We start from the raw sequence: 19982 nt of genomic DNA, 5'->3' as shown, positions 1-19982 counted from the left end.
TTGCTTTACAATGGTGTGTTAGTTTCTGCTTTATAACAAAGTGAATCAGTTATACATATACCTATGTTCCCATATCTCTTCCCTCTTGTGTCTCCCTCCCTCCCACCCTCCCTATCCCACCCCTCTAGGTGGTCACAAAGCACCGAGCTGATCTCCCTGTTCTATGCGGCTGCTTCCCACTAGCTATCTATTTTACATTTGGTAGTGTATATATGTCCATGCCACTCTCTCACTTTGTCACAGCTTACCCTTCCCCCTCCCCATATCCTCAAGTCCATTCTCTAGTAGGTCTGTGTCTTTATTCCCGTCTTACCCCTAGGTTCTTCATGACCTTTTTTTCCCTTAGATTCCATATATATGTGTTAGCATACACTATTTGTCTTTCTCTTTCTGACTTACTTCACTCTGTATGACAGACTCTAGGTCCATCCACCTCACTACAAATAACTCAGTTTCATTTCTTTTTATGGCTGAGTAATATTCCATTGTATATATGTGCCACATCTTCTTTATCCACTCATCTGTTGATGGACACTTAGATTGCTTCCATCTCCTGGCTATTGTAAATAGTGCTGCAATGAACATTCTGGTACATGACTCTTTTTGAATTATGGTTTTCTCAGGGTATATGCCCAGTAGTGGGATTGCTAGGTCATATGGTAGTTCTATTTGTAGTTTTTTAAGGAACCTCCATACTGTTCTCCATAGTGGCTGTACCAATTCACATTCCCACCAGCAGTGCAAGAGTGTTCCCTTTTCTCCACACCTTCTCCAGCATTTATTGTTTCTAGATTTTTTAATGATGGCCATTCTGACCGGTGTGAGATGATATCTCATTGTAGTTTCGATTTGCATTTCTTCTAACACATGAAAGAATGCTCAGCATCACTTGCACTATTTCTGACAAGAAATTTGACGTCAACCTTGTCATTGTTTCTCTTTTGCAGCATATATTTTTTTCCTTCTGGCTGCTCCTACAATTTTCTCTTTATCACTGGTTTTGAGCAACTTGATTATAATATGCCTTGGTGTAGCTTTATTATGCTTCTTGTGCTTAGGGTTCATTGAGTTTCTTGGATCTGTGGGTTTGTAGTTTTCCCTGAGTTTGGCAAGATTTCAGTCATTATTTCTTCAAATATTTTATCTGTTTACCCCCTTTTGCCTCTCCTTTGAGAACTCTAATGCTAGTATATAAGGCTATTTGAAGTTGTTTCACAGCCCACTATGCTCTTTTCTTTCCTTCTTTTTTATTCTTTTATCCACCTGGGTTTTATTTTAGATAGTTTCTATTGCTATGCTTACAAGTTAGCTAGTCTTTTCTTCTGCAATATTTAATCTGCCATTAACTCCATCCAGTGTATTTTTCATCTCATGCATTGTAGTTTATTCTCTAAAACTACGATTTGCATCTCTTTTATGTCTCTAGCTTATTGAATGTATGGAATACAGTTATAATAAGTTTCAGTGTCCTCTCTGACAATTCTAACATCTTTGTCAGCTCTGAGTTTGTTTTGATTGATTATTCTCCTTATGGGCTGTGTTTTCCTGTCTCTTGTTATGCTTGACAATCTTTGATCAGATGTCAAACATAGTGAATTTTACCTTGTTAGTGCTAAATATTTCCGTATTCATATAAATAGTCTTAAGCTTTGTTCTGGGATGCAGTTAAGTTCCTTGGAAATAGTTTGATAACTTTGAGTCTTGCTTTTATGATTTTTTTAGGCAGGTCCAGAGCAGTGCTAAATCTAGGGATAATTATTCCCTACTACTGAGACAAGACTTCTCTAAGTATGGTGATCAATACTCCATGAACTATGAATTTTTCTAGTCTGGCTGGTGGGAACAGACATTATTTCCTGCCCCGTGTGAATTCAGAGTACTATTCCCTCTAATCCTTTCAGATGGTTTGTTTCCCAACCTCTTGTAGGTTAGTTCCTCACATATACATTTATTTTTTTTGAGATGGCTGTTCTTTTTTTTTTTCCACATTCTTTTCCATTATGGTTTATCACAGGATATTGAATATAGTTTCCTGTGCTATACACTAGGACCTTGTTGTTTACCCATTCTCTATATTATAGTTTGCATCTGCTAATCCCAAATTCCTAATCCATCCTTCCCCCATCCCATCCCCTTGGCAGCCACAAGACTGTTCTCTATGTCTGTGAGTCTGTTTCTGTTTCATAGATAAGTTCATTTGTGTTATCTTTTAGATTCTACATATAAGTGATATCATATGGTGTTTATCTTTCTCTGTCTGACTTACTTTACTTAGTATGATAATCTCTAGGTCCATCCATGTTGCTGCAAATGGCGTTATTTCATTTGTTTTTTATGGCTGAGTAGTATTCGATTGTATATATGTACCACATCTTCTTTATCCATTCATCTGTCAGTGGGCATCTGTCAGTGGGCATTCATCTGTCAGTGGGCATTCAGTTTCTATGTTTTGGCTATTGTCCTCACATATACTCTTGGATCAGTACTCTGCTGAATACTTCAGGGAGACTCTCTGCAAATTTCTAGGACTCTCCTTGTGAAGCTCTCTGCTCTCTAACCTTCTATCTTTTTTAAAAAATTTATTTATTTTTAGCTGCATTGGGTCTTCATTGCTGTGTGTGGGCTTTCTCTGGTTGTGGCGAGCAGGGGCTACTCTTCAGTGCGGTGTGCAGGCTTCTCATCGCAGTGGCTTTCCTTATTGCAGAGCACGGGCTCTAGGTGCACAGGCTTCATTAGTTGTAGCACGCGGGCTCAGTAGTTGTGGCTCGTGGGCACAGTAGTTGTGGCTTGCAGGCTCTAGAGCTCAGGCTCAGTAGTTGTGGCACACGGGCTTAGTTGTTCCACGGCAAGTGGGATCTTCCCAGACCAGGGCTCAAACCCATGTCCCCTGCATTGGCAGGCAGATTCTTAACCACTGTGCCACCAGGGAAGCCCCTAACCTTCTATCCTTTGAACTTTAGTTGCCTTGGTCTCCCTGGACTCTTAGCTCTGCTTCTTCAACTTAGATTGTCCACTGAGCTCTGCCTCTGGTACCTCTCCCTGTGCCATGGCCTGGCATTTCTTTCAAGGCAGTAAGCTAGGGCAATGGTAGGGCTCACCTCACTTGTCTCCCATCTCTCAGGAATCATTGTGCTTCGTTGCCTGATGTCTAGGATCTTAAAAACTGGTTTCATCTATTTTGTCTTTTTGTTTGTTTGTTGTTGTTATTTCTGGAAGGAGGGTAAATTCAATCCCTGTTACTCCATTTTGGCCAGAAGCAAAAGTCCAGGATTGACTTTAATCAATTTACGTTTTGACCTCCCCCCACCTATTTGGGGGGGACCTAAGTGGTTCAGATGCTAACAGTAATAGGGATTTGGTTTCTGCAATAGGAATCTGTCAAGTAATATATATGTCAACTAGGAGCTTTACTGAGACGCAATGCCAGATGATACAGGTTTCCCCCACTATCTGAAAATAGAGAGTTCCTATGAAACCTTTTGTAAGCTGAAATGGAGTAAAGAAGCAAATACCTTTTTTCATAAAAACGAAAATCCTCTTTGATTTATTTCAGTTCGTGAAAATAGATATTAATGTAGGTCTTCATAAAATCAAAGTGACATAAAGCAAACATGAAAAGCAGGCAACACTTGTATTTCTTACCTTTTTATCCTTGCTTAGCTGATTTTCCAGCATTGGTCTGTGGGTGTCATATGCTGAATTACAGTTATGCCTCCATCTATGACTAATTTCTGCATTTTCTAATAATCCATAAATTTATATCCTTTAAAATAATGTGACTTTTATTTGTACTCACCTTGGTGAATAGCATCACTTATTACTTTTTCTTGTTGTTTTAAGAGGAACCTTGTTTGGTCAAAAATGACAGTGTCAAATTTCCAGTTAGCAGCAGGAAGAGTACAGAGGCATACAAGTTTTTTTAAGATAGGAGAAGCTGCTGCTTCTAGGAGACAGTATGCTTGGCACTGGCTATCTGCAAAAATAAAAGCATTAAAGGCAGTGGTTTTATAAGGATGGTATGTTCTTTTTGACAAATCAATCATACATGTTACTTCATGGAAACCTGAACTCTATCCAAATTCTTTTCTGAGTTAAAAATCATTAGATTCTATAGAGGCTTATTTTAGGATATTTATTCTAAATAAACTAGTAAAAACACAACAAAAAAAACCCTCTGTAGAATTAATATAATTTTATGGTTATCTTGTTTATTAGAAATGATTTATTCAGTGACTAATTTGGCAAGGCAAGTATGAGGAAGAGAATCACAATTTTTTTCTTCTCCCTCCACTATTAGCTTACAACCTTAAGATGAACACATTTATAACAATGACAAATTGTTTTTAGTTTTCACTAGAATATCAATATTTAAAGATCTGCATTGTCATCTAAAGGTCATAAATGAAATTTAGCCAAAAGAATGAAATGATGTTCAAGAACCAGTGTCATATTTCCTTATTGATTTTAATAGTGAGCATGATGTTCTTAAGGGGTCAATGAAAAGAATATTTTTCTTTATAGCAGAACAAATAATTTTAATTGGTATAGGAATCAATAATAACTTATTTACACCACTCTGATGGTGGGTAAGAGAACACAGAGGGCAACCATCAACAGTTCATTTTTCCAGGCTGGGAAGAGAAGTCTGAGTGAGAAGTTGCAGTTTGCTGTTCTCTGATGCATGTAGGGAAGCAGCAGTTTAAATGAAGGAAGAAATAACACTTAGTGGACTGGAATAGGGCGATGGGGAGGGAGGGGCAGAGGCAGTGAATAAGGCACTCCAGGTTTGGAAATAACCTGAAAGTAGGACTGGAATGAAGAAATATCTGAAACAAGTGAAGAAAATTACATGGAAAATAAGGTGTGTCATAGATACCCAGGAAAGGGCTTTCAAATTTACTTAATTTGAATGTATTTAAAAAGCATAATGCATACCTGATGCTTGAATTTCAATGACATTATCTGCTCTCCTTTCCTGATTTGCTTTCTCTAGTGTTTCATTAGTACAAACAATAGGATTTTCTTCTTGAAGAGTTAAAGAATGTTCTTCTTTGTCTTGAAGTTCTAATAAAAATATTAATTTGCATTGTTCAGGGAAACTTAATGTTGATTAAAATGCTCTCTTGTAATATGATCATAATTGTAAAAATTCTTTGAAATGCATCAGTATTAAATTGAGCAACTATTCAGGTCAATGGACTTACAGTGCTGGGTAGGAAGCTGAATGGTAATAAAGGAAGGAACTTTGGCATCAGATCAGTGTTTCAATCCCAGTTCTGACACTAGCTTCAGTTTCCTCATATGTAAAATATTGATTAATATACCTATTTCGAATATTGTTATAAGGTGTTATAAATACCAAGGATGATTCCTGATACCTAAAGGGCACATACTGCTCTACATCATTTCTCTGTGACTGTCCACAGACCCTTCCTCTGTTACTAATTCTCTCCTATGCCCCAAACCCTACCTGTCTCCATCATTTCTTAATAAGATCATTTCTTACTACTTACCCTTTAGCTCCCAGGCATTTTCTACAGGAAGCCTTATAAAACTGCCCACTTGGGGCTTCCCTGGTGGCGCAGTGGTTGAGAGTCTGCCTGCCGATGCAGGGGACGCGGGTTCGTGCCCCGGTCTGGGAAGATCCCACATGCCACGGAGCGGCTGGGCCCATGAACCATGGCCGCTGAGCCTGCGCGTCCGGAGCCTGTACTCCGCAACGGGAGAGGCCACAGCAGTGAGAGGCCCGCGTACCGCCAAAAAACCCAAAAAAACTGCCCACTCTACTTGCAGGTCAGCAAAGTGCCTCTCCTTTTTGTTTCCTCAGCACTCGGCATAGTCTCTTGGCACTGACAATGTTGTATGGAAATTATCTGCATGTCTGGTCCACTGTAAGCTTCTCATGGTCAGTAACGTTATCATATTTATCTCTGATATGTGATTTAGTGCCTGGCACACAAGGTTCAATAACTGTAGTTTTCTTCCTTCGTTTGTAAGTATTGTAGAGGATTAAATATATATATATATATCATTTATTTATGATTAGAGTTATATTAACTAGATTGCAATGTTATCCATTAATAATATGATTACAAGATAATTTTAGAAAAACATTGCCATCTTGAAACGTTTGAATATATGAGCTTTCAATACACAGTGAAAAAAAAGAGTAAAATATCCTAAACTAGCTTTTTATTATTTTCAAGTATACTTTTTATTAACTATAAATAATTTAAATAGCTATGATTAAATACTGCAAATTATTAGAGTTTTTGAGGGGGCCTAATAAGTTGTAGCATTCTTTCTCACCCCTGTATCAACAAGAAGTAAAATATGTATCAAAATATTACCTCTGTTACTAATAAAAACTAAATTGGAGAAAGGAGCTTAGTTTGAGAGTCAAAAGAGCTTTTTAATTAAACAACAGAATTAGAGTTACCTACCCTGCCCCAGACTATACTGTACTGGGCCAGGATTCTGCACTATTGGGGAACTGCTTGGGAAAGATTCATGACATAGAGAAGCAGAGGAGAATGCCTGTTACTTGTGAGGCAGCTCATTCCTACAAGCTTATGTCCAATTTATTCTTTTTCAAATTTACAATACAGATAATTAATTCCAGTGCCTCTGGGGAGAACACATTAAAGGGCAAAGAGGCCAGGAACATAATACTATAGAGAAAAAATGAGGAGTACAGAGCATTCCCACCTAACATCAGTATTCCTTTAATTGTTTAATTAATGGCTAACTTTTAAAATAAGAAAATACTCTTTTTATCTTTGTCTCCTTTCTTGTTTCTTTCTCTCATTTTCTGTTGCCAATATACCTTGTTACAAGACATCATCACAAGTATGAAAACCAGAAAAGGGTGTCAGTGCTAATTTTGGATTGGTTTCCTTTTTTTTGTTGTTTTCTGGCCTCAAATGTGAATAGAATCTGAAAACATTCACAAACCTGAAAAAAACAAATCTTTAAAAAATTCCTATTTATGCATCACATTCATAAGATAATTCTTTATATTTTGCTCATTCTTTCATGTATAAATTATACTCTGAATTATGGTGCAAATTGGTTAGAAAGATCTGTTACATATAGAATTGTCACCTAACAAGGTAAGTTATAATGCGGTCAAACAATTACACAAAAAGAAACTTTATGACAAATATATATAAACATAAAGGGTCACAAAATTCTGAGATCTTTAAATACTTTTCTGAATTTTTGTTGAATTTTTCATTGTGAAAATGCACTGATGGACAAAGTAATATAACTTTATATAGATCTATAAAAGACTGTCATATCATGCTGCAAACAAAGAACAAGCATTCTTTTCTGCTTTTCTATGTCATAACTTTTTCCCAAGCAGCTCCCCAACCATGGGGAATCCTGGCCCAGTCCAGCATAGTCTGGGTCTGGGTAGGTACTCTGCCCAATTCTGGTGTTTAGTTAGCAAGCTCATTGGACTCTCAAACTAATTTCTGGTATATATTTTACTTCTTGTCTTATTTTACAGTTTATTCAGGGGCAAGACCTTGTATACATTAACAGTATCAATACATAGGACAGTAAGACCTAGGTATACTCTAACTCTCACAAATAAATATCTTTGTACTTATTTCATTTGGGTAAGCTGTGTCAAACACATTCTAGAATACTAGAATTTTTTTTTTTTACCAGAAGTGAAATGATATGACGCATTATACTACTTTGATATGTTTATAAGTGATGAATGTAAAACAGTTACAACTCAAACAGAAACTCTTTGATAAAGTTAAAAAGAGTAATAGGCAATCAAACAGGCAAAAGTTTCTTAAGTACACATTAAAATACAAGTTAAAATATGGAGGTAGAACTGTGAGCTAAAAGAGAAAAAAGAATGGCAGAATGATCAGCAAAAGTTAGAAATGTTATGAATCTGTATGACCAAGTTGTAGAAAATGAGTTTTTACAAATAGTGGCTTTTCTTAAAAGTTCAAATGCACTTTTAAATTTTTTGGAAAATACATATCTATATCTATATCTGTATATCCCATATCTATCTCCGTATATAATGTGTCATGAATCAATGACATTTTCTTTGAAGAATAATGTTTTATCTGAAGAGCTTTATTTCTTTACCTTCTATAATAAATTATATATTTAGTCCTTGAAGCTATCATACCTACACCAAAATATTAAATTACTCACTGTCTTTTCCATCATTGTCTGTGACTTCAGTCTTTGAGGTGCAAGTCTTATACTTATTTCGCAGCATAATAAAGTCATTCAAAAGGTCCAAATTATTCTCCTGTTTTTTACCATGTTTAAAAGATGCTTCTTCAATTTTGGAAGAGGAAGATGATTCAGTAGATGGTACTGTGCTGTCAAGTTCCAAGTAATCTTTATTTTCTTTAGTTCGGATTATTCTATAACCTAGTTCTAGGTCAATCTTTGGCTTTTCTTCTTTTCGTGGTCTTTCAACAGCAACATATTCATCAGAAAAATACGAGTCTATTACTGCTTTTGACAGAGGTGGAGTCTTTTGTGAAGGTGATAAATGATCATTTGTAGATATCTCAATAAGTTTAATAGGCGAGGAACAACTTTTATGTTCTAGCCATGCTGAAAACAGAAAATGAAAACATCCAATGACTTTCATGCCTAAATGAATGTTCTACTAGGGTATTAAGATAACCTTTAGTTCTGGGTTCTTATTAATATAATTTGATCCTTACGAGTACTTTGTTTACTGCTTTTAAAATCAATTTTTCGTCTGAATAAAATAAATTTTTAAAGGATAAAAATTCAGCACCTCTTTTTCCTATTACTGGAGCTAAGGTTACTGAGCAAAGAAATATTTCCAGACTGTTGTCAATAGTCTAACAACAAGTCATAGCCTTGGAGCTATCATACCTACAGTTATTCTAAGGGTCAAAAACTTACATACAAAGCAAGCCACAGACCAGAAGAAAATACTTGTAATACATATACTTTAAAAAAGACTGTATCGGGCTTCCCTGGTGGCGCAGTGGTTGAGAGTCCGCCTGCTGTTGCAGGGGACAAGGGTTGGTGTCCCGGTCCGGGAGGATCCCACATGCCCTGGAGCGGCTGGGCCCGTGAGCCATGGCCGCTGGGCCTGAGCGCCCGGAGCCTGTGCTCCGCAATGGGAGAGGCCACAACTGTGAGAGGCCCGCGTACCGTAAAAAAAAAAAAGACTGTATCCAAAATATTTGAAGAACTGTTATAATATTTTAAAAGAAAGTCAATTAAAAATTTGACAAAATATTTGATCAATACTTCATATAAGATATGCACATGCTGCAATATGGATGAATCTTGAAAACATGCTAAATGAAAGCAGTCACGAAAGACCACATATTGTATGATTCCATTTCTATGGCACATACAGAACAGACAAATCTATAGACAGAATGGGAGTGACTGCTAATGGGTACAAGATTCCTTTTGGGGGAGGATTAAAATCTCCTAAAATTGATTGTGGTGATGATTATACCTCTCTGTGAATATACTAACTTTGAATGGTAATTCAATGGTTTTTAGTGTATTCACAGAGAGGTATATACTTTTTTTTTTTTTTTTTTTTTTTTTTGCAGTACGTGGGCCTCACACTGTTGTGGCCTCTCCCATTGTAGAGCACAGGCTCCGGACGTGCAGGCTCAGCGGCCATGGCACACGGGCCCAGTTGCTCCGCGGCATGTGGGATCTTCCCGGACCGGGGCACGAACCCGTGTCCCCTGCATCGGCAGGCGGACTCTCAACCACTGCGCCACCAGGGAAGCCCGAGAGGTATATACTTTTAATGGGTGAATTATACGGTATGTGAATTACATGTCCGTAAAGCTATTATATATTTTTTAAAAGAAGGTATAAATATAGCCAATGAGCTTGTAAAAAGATGGTCATCGTCATTAATTATCAGGAAAATACAAATTAAAACCACAATGAGATACCACAACATACCCATCAAAAGGGCTAAAATTTAAGATTTTCAATGCCAAGAGTTGGCAAGGATATAGAGTAACTGAAACCCTCACACATTGCTGGTGTAAATGTAAAACAGAGCAACCACTTTGGAAAAAAGTAGTTTCTTAAAGAGTTAAACATACACCTACCATAAAACCTAACAGTTATACTCCTAGATATTCACTGAAGAGAAATGATAACAAATGTCCACAAAAAGACTTCTACAAGAATATTCATAGCAGTTTTATTCATAACAGTAAAAACCTAGAAAAAAATCCAGGAGAGTTGATAAACAAACCTTGGTACATCCATATAATGAAAAATTCCTCAGTAATAAAAAAGAAATGAACTACAGATACACACAACATCATGAGTGAATCTCAAAAATGTTATTCTGAGTAGAAGGCAGACACAAAAGAGTTCATACTGTATGATTCCATAAATGAAATTCCAGAACAAGGGAAACTAATATATAGTGACAGAAAGTAGACCAGTGGTTACTTTAAGTCAGGGGTGAAGGTTGGTAGGGGAGAAGGGTGGGATAGGAGGAGAATCACTATAGAATGCAATGGAGCACAAGGGAACTTCCTGATGATAGAAATATTTTGTATCTTAATGGTGGTGATAGTTTCATGGTATAAAAATACATGTGTCAAAATTCATTAAACTGTACAGTTAGAACAAGTGCATTTTATTATATGTAAATTATATTTCAAAGTTTATTTGAAAAAAACATAAGTGCCTTATAGGCCAGCTAAATATGTAAATGAGTGAAGTACAGGGCCAGTGCTTAAATCATAATCTTTGGGAAGATAGATTTTGTTTTTTTCTTCCAAAATGTGGTCTATAAATTTTTTTGCTTTTGCTTTTATTAGAGATACTGGTATCAGAAACATTCTACTTTTCTCTTAACTATTATAAATATAAGACAAAAGTGCAAGAGTAATGCTAAATACCAACCAATACCTGGCCTCAATTTGTGAGTGCTGGGAACTACGGTGAACTGGAGGGTGCATGGTCTGTCTAAATGGTGAGCTACTACCAGCCCTAACCAGTTGTTGCCATGTGAGAATCTGATTTTTGGAATTTTAAAGACAATTTCAAAATACAGATCAGTTTCGTACAACCCTCCAAATTTTAAATGCTGGTAACTAATTAAAATACCATATGGGTCAACAGTACGTGGGCTGAACAGGATCTGAGTGCTACCAATTTGCAACCTCCAAGATATTTTCTAGAGATATTCTGGAGTGTTTAGTAGGTAAATAGGAACTGTTTACTATTTCACTTTTCTGATTATTTTCCTCTACTACTCTCTTTAACCACCCCTATCCTGACAACGTGGCCATGGGCTCCTGATAAAGTTATTGCTTTTTAAACTTCAGGATGAAACTTCGGGATTCATAATTCTACTAGCTAACAAGATGAGTTATATGTTTCATTTTAACCTCAATATAGTTATATATCATAATAAAGATTATACATAATTTTATAGATTTAATACATTATTAAGGATATTGGAAAACTCCATAAAATCATCTTCTCTCTTTTCTTTGTCTCACAATCTGACCTCATCTCTTTTAAAATTCTTCTTCTACCATGGGTAACCATCTGGGTCTTAGGATAGACTGGTGTGCATTTGCTTGACATAGTCAGTTTATCTACCCTCTTTTCTACCACATCCAAAGCCCTCTGTCTTCTGTCTTTGAAACATCCCTTGATAACAATTCTCACCCCAATTCCTATTTCCTTAGAGCAGTCTTCCAACGTACACAGTAATGTCTAAAATTCACTTCTTAAAAAAATTTTATTTACTTATTTATTTTTGGCTGCATTGGGTCTTTGTTGCTGTGCGTGGGCTTTCTCTAGTTGCGGCAAGTGGGGGCTACTCTTCGTTGTGGTGCACGAGCTTCTCATTGTGGTGGCTTCTCTCGTTGTGAAGCACAGGCTCTAGGCACGTGGGCTTCAGTAGTTGTGGCATGTGGACTCAGTAGTTGTGGTGCACGGGCTTAGTTGCTCTGCGGCATGTGGGATCTTCCCGGACCAGGGCTCGAACCTGTGTCTCCTGCATTGGCAGGCGGATTCTTAACCACTGCACCACCAGGAAAGTCCCTAAAATTCACTTTTAAATATATTATTTACTCTGTAATAAAATAAAAGTAAACTTCCCCAGCTCATTTAAAAGCTAAATTTATTAACTATTGCACAAACTGATTTTAAAACAATACGTATTGAAAACAATACATATTTCAAAAAGGTATAATTGAGTCTAAGTATGTTCCATTTACTATAATGGCATACATAGCAACCAAAATAACTCAAAAGAGGAGGGGGAGTGGCCAAGATGGTGGAGCAGGAACACCCTGAGCTCATCTCCACCCATGGGCACACCAAAATTAGTACAACTATTTGCAGGGCAACTATTGATGAGAAAGACCTGAAGACTAGAAGAAAAAGATCTTCTACAACTAAAGATATAAAGAAGAAACCACAACGAGACAGAGAGGAGGGGTGGAGACAGAATATAGTCGACACCCATACCCCCCCGCCGGGTGGGTGACCCACAAATGGGAGGATAATTACAGAGGTTAATTGCAGAGGTTCTCTCCAAAGAGTAAGGGGTCCGAGCCCCACATAGGCTTTCATGGCTGGGGTCATGCACCAGGAGGACGAGCCCCCAGAACATTTGACTTTGAAGACCACAAGGGCTTAATTTGGGGAGAGCAGGAGAGCTGTAGGAAAGAGTCTCCACTCTCAAAGGAGGCACACAAAATCTCACTCACCCTGAGACCCAGGGCAGAAGCAGTACTTTGAAAGGAGCCTGGATCAGACCCACCAGCTGATCTTGGAGAGATTTCCAAAAAGGCCAGCGGCAATTGGAGCTCACTCCGGGGACACAGAAATTGGCAGTAGCCATTTTTTGGGAGCTCATTCTGCCATGAGGATTCTGGTGATGGCAAGTGCCATTTTGGAATCCTCCCTCTAGCTTATTAGCACTGGGACTGGCCCCACCCATCAGCCTGTCGACTAGTACTGGGACGCCTCAGGTCAACCAGCTAGCTGCGTGGGGACACAGCCCCACCCACCAGCAGGCACTCCTGAACCCCTAGCCACCCTGGGACCTGGTCCTGCCCACCAGAAGGCCCAGGACCCATTCCTGCCCACCAGTGGCTGGACAACAGCCCCAGAATCTCCTAGGCCTCAGCCCTGCCCACCAGCAGGCCAATACCAGCTATGACACCCCAGGACCCTGCAGCCAGAGACCCCAGCACCTGTCTCCACCTATCAGTGGGTGGGCACTAGCCCTGGATCCCTTGAGTCCCACTGCCAGCCCCCAGTAGGCTAATGTCAGCTCTGGGACACCTTGGCCCCTCAGCCAGCCACCTCAGGGTCTGACCCCACCCACCAGCTGGCAGACATCAGCTTCAGGACACCCCAGGTCCCTGAGGTGTCAAAAACCAACCCCACCTACCAGCAGGCTGACACTAGATCTGTGACCCCCAGGTCTATAACCAGCCATCCTGGGACCTGGCTTTGCCCATGAGTGGGCCAGCAGTAGCCCCGGGGGCCCCCAGAGCTCCAGCCACCTTGTGACCCAGCCCTGCCCACTAGTAGCCTGCAGCCTCCACACAAGGGCAGGGCTTCGCAACCAACTGGACAAGGGGCCAGCCACGCCTATCAGACCACTCACATTAGTCAGTCTGCCACAACAGAAGTGCCTAGACAGCCCACATAAGAGGCACCCCTAGTGCATATATCTCTGGTGGCCAGAGGGGAGTGTGCTGCTGGGACACATACGACATCTCCTACAAAAGACCACTTCTACAAGACTGGGAAACATACCCAACCTACCACACATATAGAAATAAAAACTGTGAATCAGGCAAAATGAGGGGACAGAGGACTATGCTCCAAATGAAGGAACAAGATAAAACCCCAGAAGAAGAACTAAGTGAAGTGAAGATAAGCAATCTACCCAATAAAGAGTTCAAGGTAATAATCATAAATATGCTCAAAGAACTTGGGAGAACATAAAGTTCCTAGAAGAAGAAAAAAAATTAACTCAAAAGACATTTTTGTCTTAACTTATACAAGTAAAAAACCCTTAATGAGTAAACTTTTTAGTAACAAAGGAAGATTTTCTATTGTTGAAGAGAGATTACTAGATATGATTGAACACTTAAAGCTCAGCTGTCAGGCTGAAAAATAACAGTGCTGGTTTGTATCTAGGCTGATGTAAACAGAAAATGGGCTAGAAATTAATCATTTATAAAAGAAAACAAAGACACTAATTGAAAATGGCTAGACATTTAAAGCTGAGACTATAGAATTTTAGGACAGAAAGAGATTTAATGATTAGCTAGTCAAACTTCCTCATTTTTTCAAGGAAGAAAATGAGGCTTAGTGAAGGTCGAAGTTATAAATTCTGGCGGAGCCAGAGCTATATTTAATGTTGGAATTTAGTTTTATTTTCCCAATAACCTAGCGGAAAGCCAGTATCTAACATCTCATTCTGAAAATGTTTACACAAGTGATATTTACTATTACATACTTACATTTTAATTGAAGCACATTGGTAGGCAAAAATGTCTCCAGTTTACTATCATCAGAAGATAGATTATGATACAGATATGTACTTAGATGTTCCAAAGTTTCTGTCATTATCAGATTTAGTCCTGCTTGTTTCCACCACTCTGCATTTTCAGGATTAACCACAAGCCTTTCTTCTTCAATAGAAAATATCTTTTTAAAATCTACAACTGAATAGAGACTGTTGGGCTCTCCAGTTCTTGGCACTTAAAAAACCACAACAAACCAAAAAACAAATAGTGAGAAACAGTCCACAGGGCAAAAAAGATAAAAAAACACAATAAACAGAACCACACTGGAAATTTCTTACAAAATAGATTTTTACAAATTAGAAAAAAACTAAAATAAAGTTATGTCTAGTATTTCATCTTCAAGATGCTAATATTTGTAAAAGTCCAAAATATTATAGCAATAGAAGTTACATAAAGGTTTATTTCAACTTACGGAAATATCATGAAGTTAAAATTATTCTACTATTTAGGAGATGGAACTATTATTTTGTTTGACCATTTTAGTAATCACTAAATTAATACATTCGACAATATTTTGAAGAGTTAACATAAGATTTATTAAATCAGAAATTCCAATTCATTATAATGAGCCTAAACAAGATGATATATTTTATCAGATTTTTATGATGACTATCATTTTAAATATTTTGACACAGAACTTTCTGCTTCATTACTTTTTAGCCTAAGTAGGGACACAGAATATTGTATGGAGGAACTGAAGTAGCACAACTACTTAATATTATTAACTGCATTACAAGACTTAACCCAAAATTAGGATTATAAATTTTGAAATCCTAATTTTGGAATGGTGCTTTTTATAATGACAGTATTTTCAATAATAATAATACTGACAATACATTTCTACTGATTGTACCTTTTATCTATACTTTCTATTTAGCATTCAAAATCAATTAACCTTTACCTCTAAACAAAAATGGATTCAAAGAGCTTCTGCAGCTTTCTGATTGCCACACCATACAGTATTTGTTAGCTGATTCTTCAGCAATAAGCAAACTACTGAAAAAGAAGAGTTAAAGTTTAATTTATTAATTATATTGTCTTTTTGCATAATAAAATTTCAAGAAAAGTATTTTTCTAAGTATTTTCTACACTCAAAAGCATGTCAAAAATGAACTCTATTTTAGGGCTTCCCTAGTGGCGCAGTGGTTAAGAATCCGCCTGCCAATGCAGGGGACACGGATTCTAGCCCTGGTCCAGGAAGATCCCACATGCCGCGGAGCAACTAAGTCCATATGCCACAACTACTGAGCCCACGCGCCACAACTACTGAAGCCTGCGCGCCTAGAGGCTGTGCTCCGCAACAAGAGAACCACGGCAATGAGAAGCCCACGCACTGCGATGAGGAGTAGCCCCTGCTCATCACAACTAGAGAAAGCCCGCGTGCAGCAACAAAGACCCAATGCAGCCAAAAATAAAATAAATAAATTTATTTTTTAAAAAATGAACTTTATTTTATAAATGTGTAAACTGAAGTAGAGAGTTCCACAGACCAAATTTCAAATGCTTACTTCCTCCTACCCTATGAAGGTTTGTCAGTTTGTCAGCTCCCTAACTGCTCCTGCTTTCCTGTAACTTACTTCTACTTCCTTCCATTTCCTTCAGTGGAAGCTGGAGCCAGAGGGGGCTGACTTGGGAGGGTTTTAGCATTTCCTTCCGTAAACCATGCTAGCACCAACACTATAAGCCACCCAAAATAAAAATTCGATTTACATAAAATTATCTTGCTTATCATACAAAATGGTAGCTTCAACACAAATTTTTATAAAATCGCTGTCCCCACCAAGTCCATTCTAAACAGAATTTCTGGAGCTTCTACTGGCTGAGGATCAGAACTATGAAAAAGTTCTGTCTGCTCTATCTTCTCAGGAAGTGACAGGTCCTAAAGTTTAGTTCAAGTCCTTCAGTATTGTGTGTGAGTGAGTGATGTCTGTCTGTTTGTGTGTTTTGGGTGCTGAGGAGAGAAGGAAGTATGTACGACATACTTTTTTTTTTTTACAGTGTAAATCAGTAAATACTGCTTATTAGTAGGTATGAAGTTATTAGCCTTGGTAGGGAAGAGACCATTAATTCACAAACCCTTTAATCTATGCCCCAAACCTCCCACTCCCTCCTAAGTGAGAATTGTATTTTGTTTCTCTGTTCATATGGAGCATACATGAGCATGCTTATTGTAGGTACTGCTAGTTAAATTGACAGTTCTGAGTAGTAGCAGACAACTAAGTCTTACGTCTAAACCATCCAATTTACCCACATAATCAAAAAATCTGGCATGTGGTGGCAATATTTGAGAATCTAGACAATTCTTCAACCTTACCAAGGTCTCTTTGACAACTAGACACCTCATATTGTAGGCGATTATTTTAAAGTGAAAGGAAGAGAAAATATTTAGGCAAGCCATGTTCAGCAGAAGACAATAATATAGACAAATATTCTCATTCCTTTTTTTTTTTGGCTGCACTGCGTAGCATAAAGCTATCTTAGCTCTCCAACCAGGGATTGAATCCGTGCCCCCTGCAGTGGAAGCGTGGAGTCTTACCCACTGGACCGCCAGAGAAGTCCCTATTCTCATTCTTAATGGAGCTTTCTGAAGATATGTCTGAATTTGATATCTTCTTTGTTCATGTATAGAAATATATTCACGATTCAGTAATCAGTGTGGAAATAAAGACGTAATGCCACACAGACTTTTCTTTTTAGCACCATAAAATCTAGCATAGAGTTTTACATGTAGCAGGAACTCAGAATATTTGTTAACTGGGCATACCTCCAGCCAAAATGTTGTCTTCTGAAATAAAAGTAATTAGGGCCATAAAAGCAAGTTAAGAGTATAATAACATTACATATTATTTTTCCTTTCTGTTTTTTTTAAAACACTTTTTCTCTTTGTTTTTAGTTTCACAGTTGAGGTGTAAATCTATTTTTTAAATAGGGATTTTTAAGTTTTTGTATTCATGAACCAATGGAAACTATTTACATTTCGCCAGTGATGAGACAATTCCTTTAAGTTGTTTCAAATGGCCCTGGAACCTTTGGATAATCTATTTATTTATTTATTTATTTTTTAGGTTCACTAAATTTATTTTAAAAATCATAAAACGTGTCTTACAAAAGAGCATTACATTCTGCATACTGTTCTGACTAGATGCCAGGGACATATGGACTATTGCTACTTTTCCTCCCTGTCCCACCCCACAAATGTTACAGTGACCACAAAGCAAAGTGTTCACAATAATTACATGGGGGGATTTTTTTTTTAAACCACCACCAATAAGCAAAATTTAAAATTCACTCACTCTGCTGCTGTTTCAAAATTTCAGGGTTTTTGCACACCCTCCCCCACCCCCCCCACCCGTTTGTAAGGAACTGAAACATTACATCTGGTGAACAGCAAAGATTTCACTACACCTCAAATGCAGAACACCTATGAAGCAGAGGAATGTTGGCTTTTTAAACAAAAGCAGATAAAAAAAAAATGCAGGACTCCTTCAGTTCTTCACTAGTCTTAGAAAAACTTTCCAGAATACTGCTTCACACTGTTCTGCAGCAAATCCTGTGCATTCTGTATCTGGGCCCGTGTTCCTGTAATGGTAATGATCCGATCTTCGGACTCTTCTAAAGGCTCATCAATTTTGATCAAAGCTCCTGACCCATGACGGGTTTGTTTAATCCACTGACTACCTTTGCCAATAATAGATCCAGCCAGATCTTTGGGAACAGTTACTTGTGTAGTAATAATAGGTCCACCAAGATCACCATATGAGCCACGACCCCCAGCATAGGAAAAATCACATCCAGAGCCACCCTGTGGTTCATAAGCCATCTGCCACTCTGATGGGCTCCATGTATCTACTGCAGAGTCCCAGGTTTCATCAGCACTGAAACCAACCACGCCATCATAATGGTCTCCAGGTCTCCCTCTTCTGTCATAGGCCATTAGATCTCCTTCTCTAGGTGGTGGTGGTGGAGGAAGAAGAAGATTCCAAGCTCTGCCACCACCCGGGCCCCCTTGTCCAGGAGGAGGTGGAGGAGGTCCTCGGCGAGGGCTCCTATCATCATAATCTCTTCTGGATGGAGGCATGGGACGCCCACAACGACCAGGAGGCATTCTGTCAAAACTACCTTTTCCCCACATGGGAAACCCACGGGACATCCACAACAGTCATCAAACATCATTGTAAAACCACCATAATCATAGGTTTCATTGTAAAAATTGGGATCATAAGGCTGAGCACGTCCTTTGATGGGAGACTCTGATATAAGATCAAGGATGATCTTTATGCACTCTACAACCATATCAGGTTTTCCTCCAATAAGAACGACTCTGTCAGTGGAATGAGAACAACATTCCTGGAAAAGCTTGATTGTTGTCTGAGTGTTCTCTTGAAGTTCTTTGATTTTAGCACCTTTGACCCCAATAATTCCTCCAGCCAGACTCTGATGGATCAACAGTCTCAATTCGCAGTCAAAGTCACTTCCTTTATAGTGTTGGTAATTTAAGCATTCCACAGCATCAGATTCGAGCGGGACCTGGCTGGTTGCAGTGGGTGATGGCAAATGCAGGCCCTCTTCCAAGGTAGGGATGATTTTCTTCAGAATTTCTCCAATTGTTTCAATATCAGCACTGATACTCAATATGCGCTCAGGGCCACTGCTGTCTGGGACTGAAACACTGGCATTGTAGTCTGTACGGAGAGCCTTAATATTCTTGCCTCCTTTTCCAATCACTTCCCCAGGATTCTTGCTCTGAAGCAGAATGCGTAATTCAACCCTCTCATCAGTGTTTCTAGATCTTTTAAAAGCTTGTTCGTCTTCCATATCTTCAGCAAGGCGTTTACCAAATTTGCCATTGGTTCTGGTGTTGGGAAAGGTTTCCTCTGGCTGTTCAGTTTCCATTTTCTTGTATTAAAGGGACACAACAATCAGTTATTAAATATATCCTTGCAGGGCAGAACTGAAGTGTTCTGGGCGGGACCAACTGACACCCTAGTGCTGCAGTAGCCAGGCAAGGCTACTGTCCCTATGCCGTCCCTATGCTGCCTCAGCCGGTCACAGCTAGACAGAGAATGAGCATAGGCTTTTAAGGAGCATAACGCTTTGAACAAGTGTAACGCTTTGAACAAGTGTTAGAAGTCTTTTTGTTCGTTTCTTTTTATGGCTGAGTAATATTCCATTGTGTATATATATATGTCACATCTTCTTTATCCATTCATCTGTCAATGGACACATGTTGTTTCCATGTCCTGGCTATTGTAAATAGTGCTGCAATGAACATTGTGGTACATGACTCTTTTTTTTTTAAAACATCTTTATTGGAGCATGATTGCTTTACAATAGTGTGTTAGTTTCTGCTTTATAACAAAGTGAATCAGTTATACATATACATATGTCCCCATATCC

General features: G+C 38.5%; 2 protein-coding genes across 2 annotated transcripts in view; both read right to left on the bottom strand.

The window, feature by feature from the left end:
- SHOC1 (shortage in chiasmata 1) overlaps positions 1-19982 on the bottom strand; it is an 89884-nt gene that overhangs the window by 41505 nt on the left and 28397 nt on the right. The window contains 5 exon segments of the mRNA XM_032633842.1: positions 3797-3973; positions 4936-5055; positions 8188-8601; positions 14520-14759; positions 15487-15581. Of these exon segments, the coding sequence (XP_032489733.1) occupies positions 3797-3973; positions 4936-5055; positions 8188-8601; positions 14520-14759; positions 15487-15581 (1046 nt within the window).
- Positions 544-19603, bottom strand: LOC116754950 (heterogeneous nuclear ribonucleoprotein K-like). The gene is given in 3 exon segments (XM_032633843.1): positions 544-553; positions 17950-18713; positions 18716-19603. Coding segments are annotated over 2 exon segments (1389 nt in total). The 5' UTR covers positions 19479-19603; the 3' UTR covers positions 544-553; positions 17950-18087.

The sequence above is a fragment of the Phocoena sinus genome, chromosome 6, assembly GCF_008692025.1.
Source record: "Phocoena sinus isolate mPhoSin1 chromosome 6, mPhoSin1.pri, whole genome shotgun sequence".
Classification (NCBI taxonomy): Eukaryota; Metazoa; Chordata; class Mammalia; order Artiodactyla; family Phocoenidae; genus Phocoena; species Phocoena sinus.
This window is presented reverse-complemented; position numbering and strand designations above follow the sequence as displayed.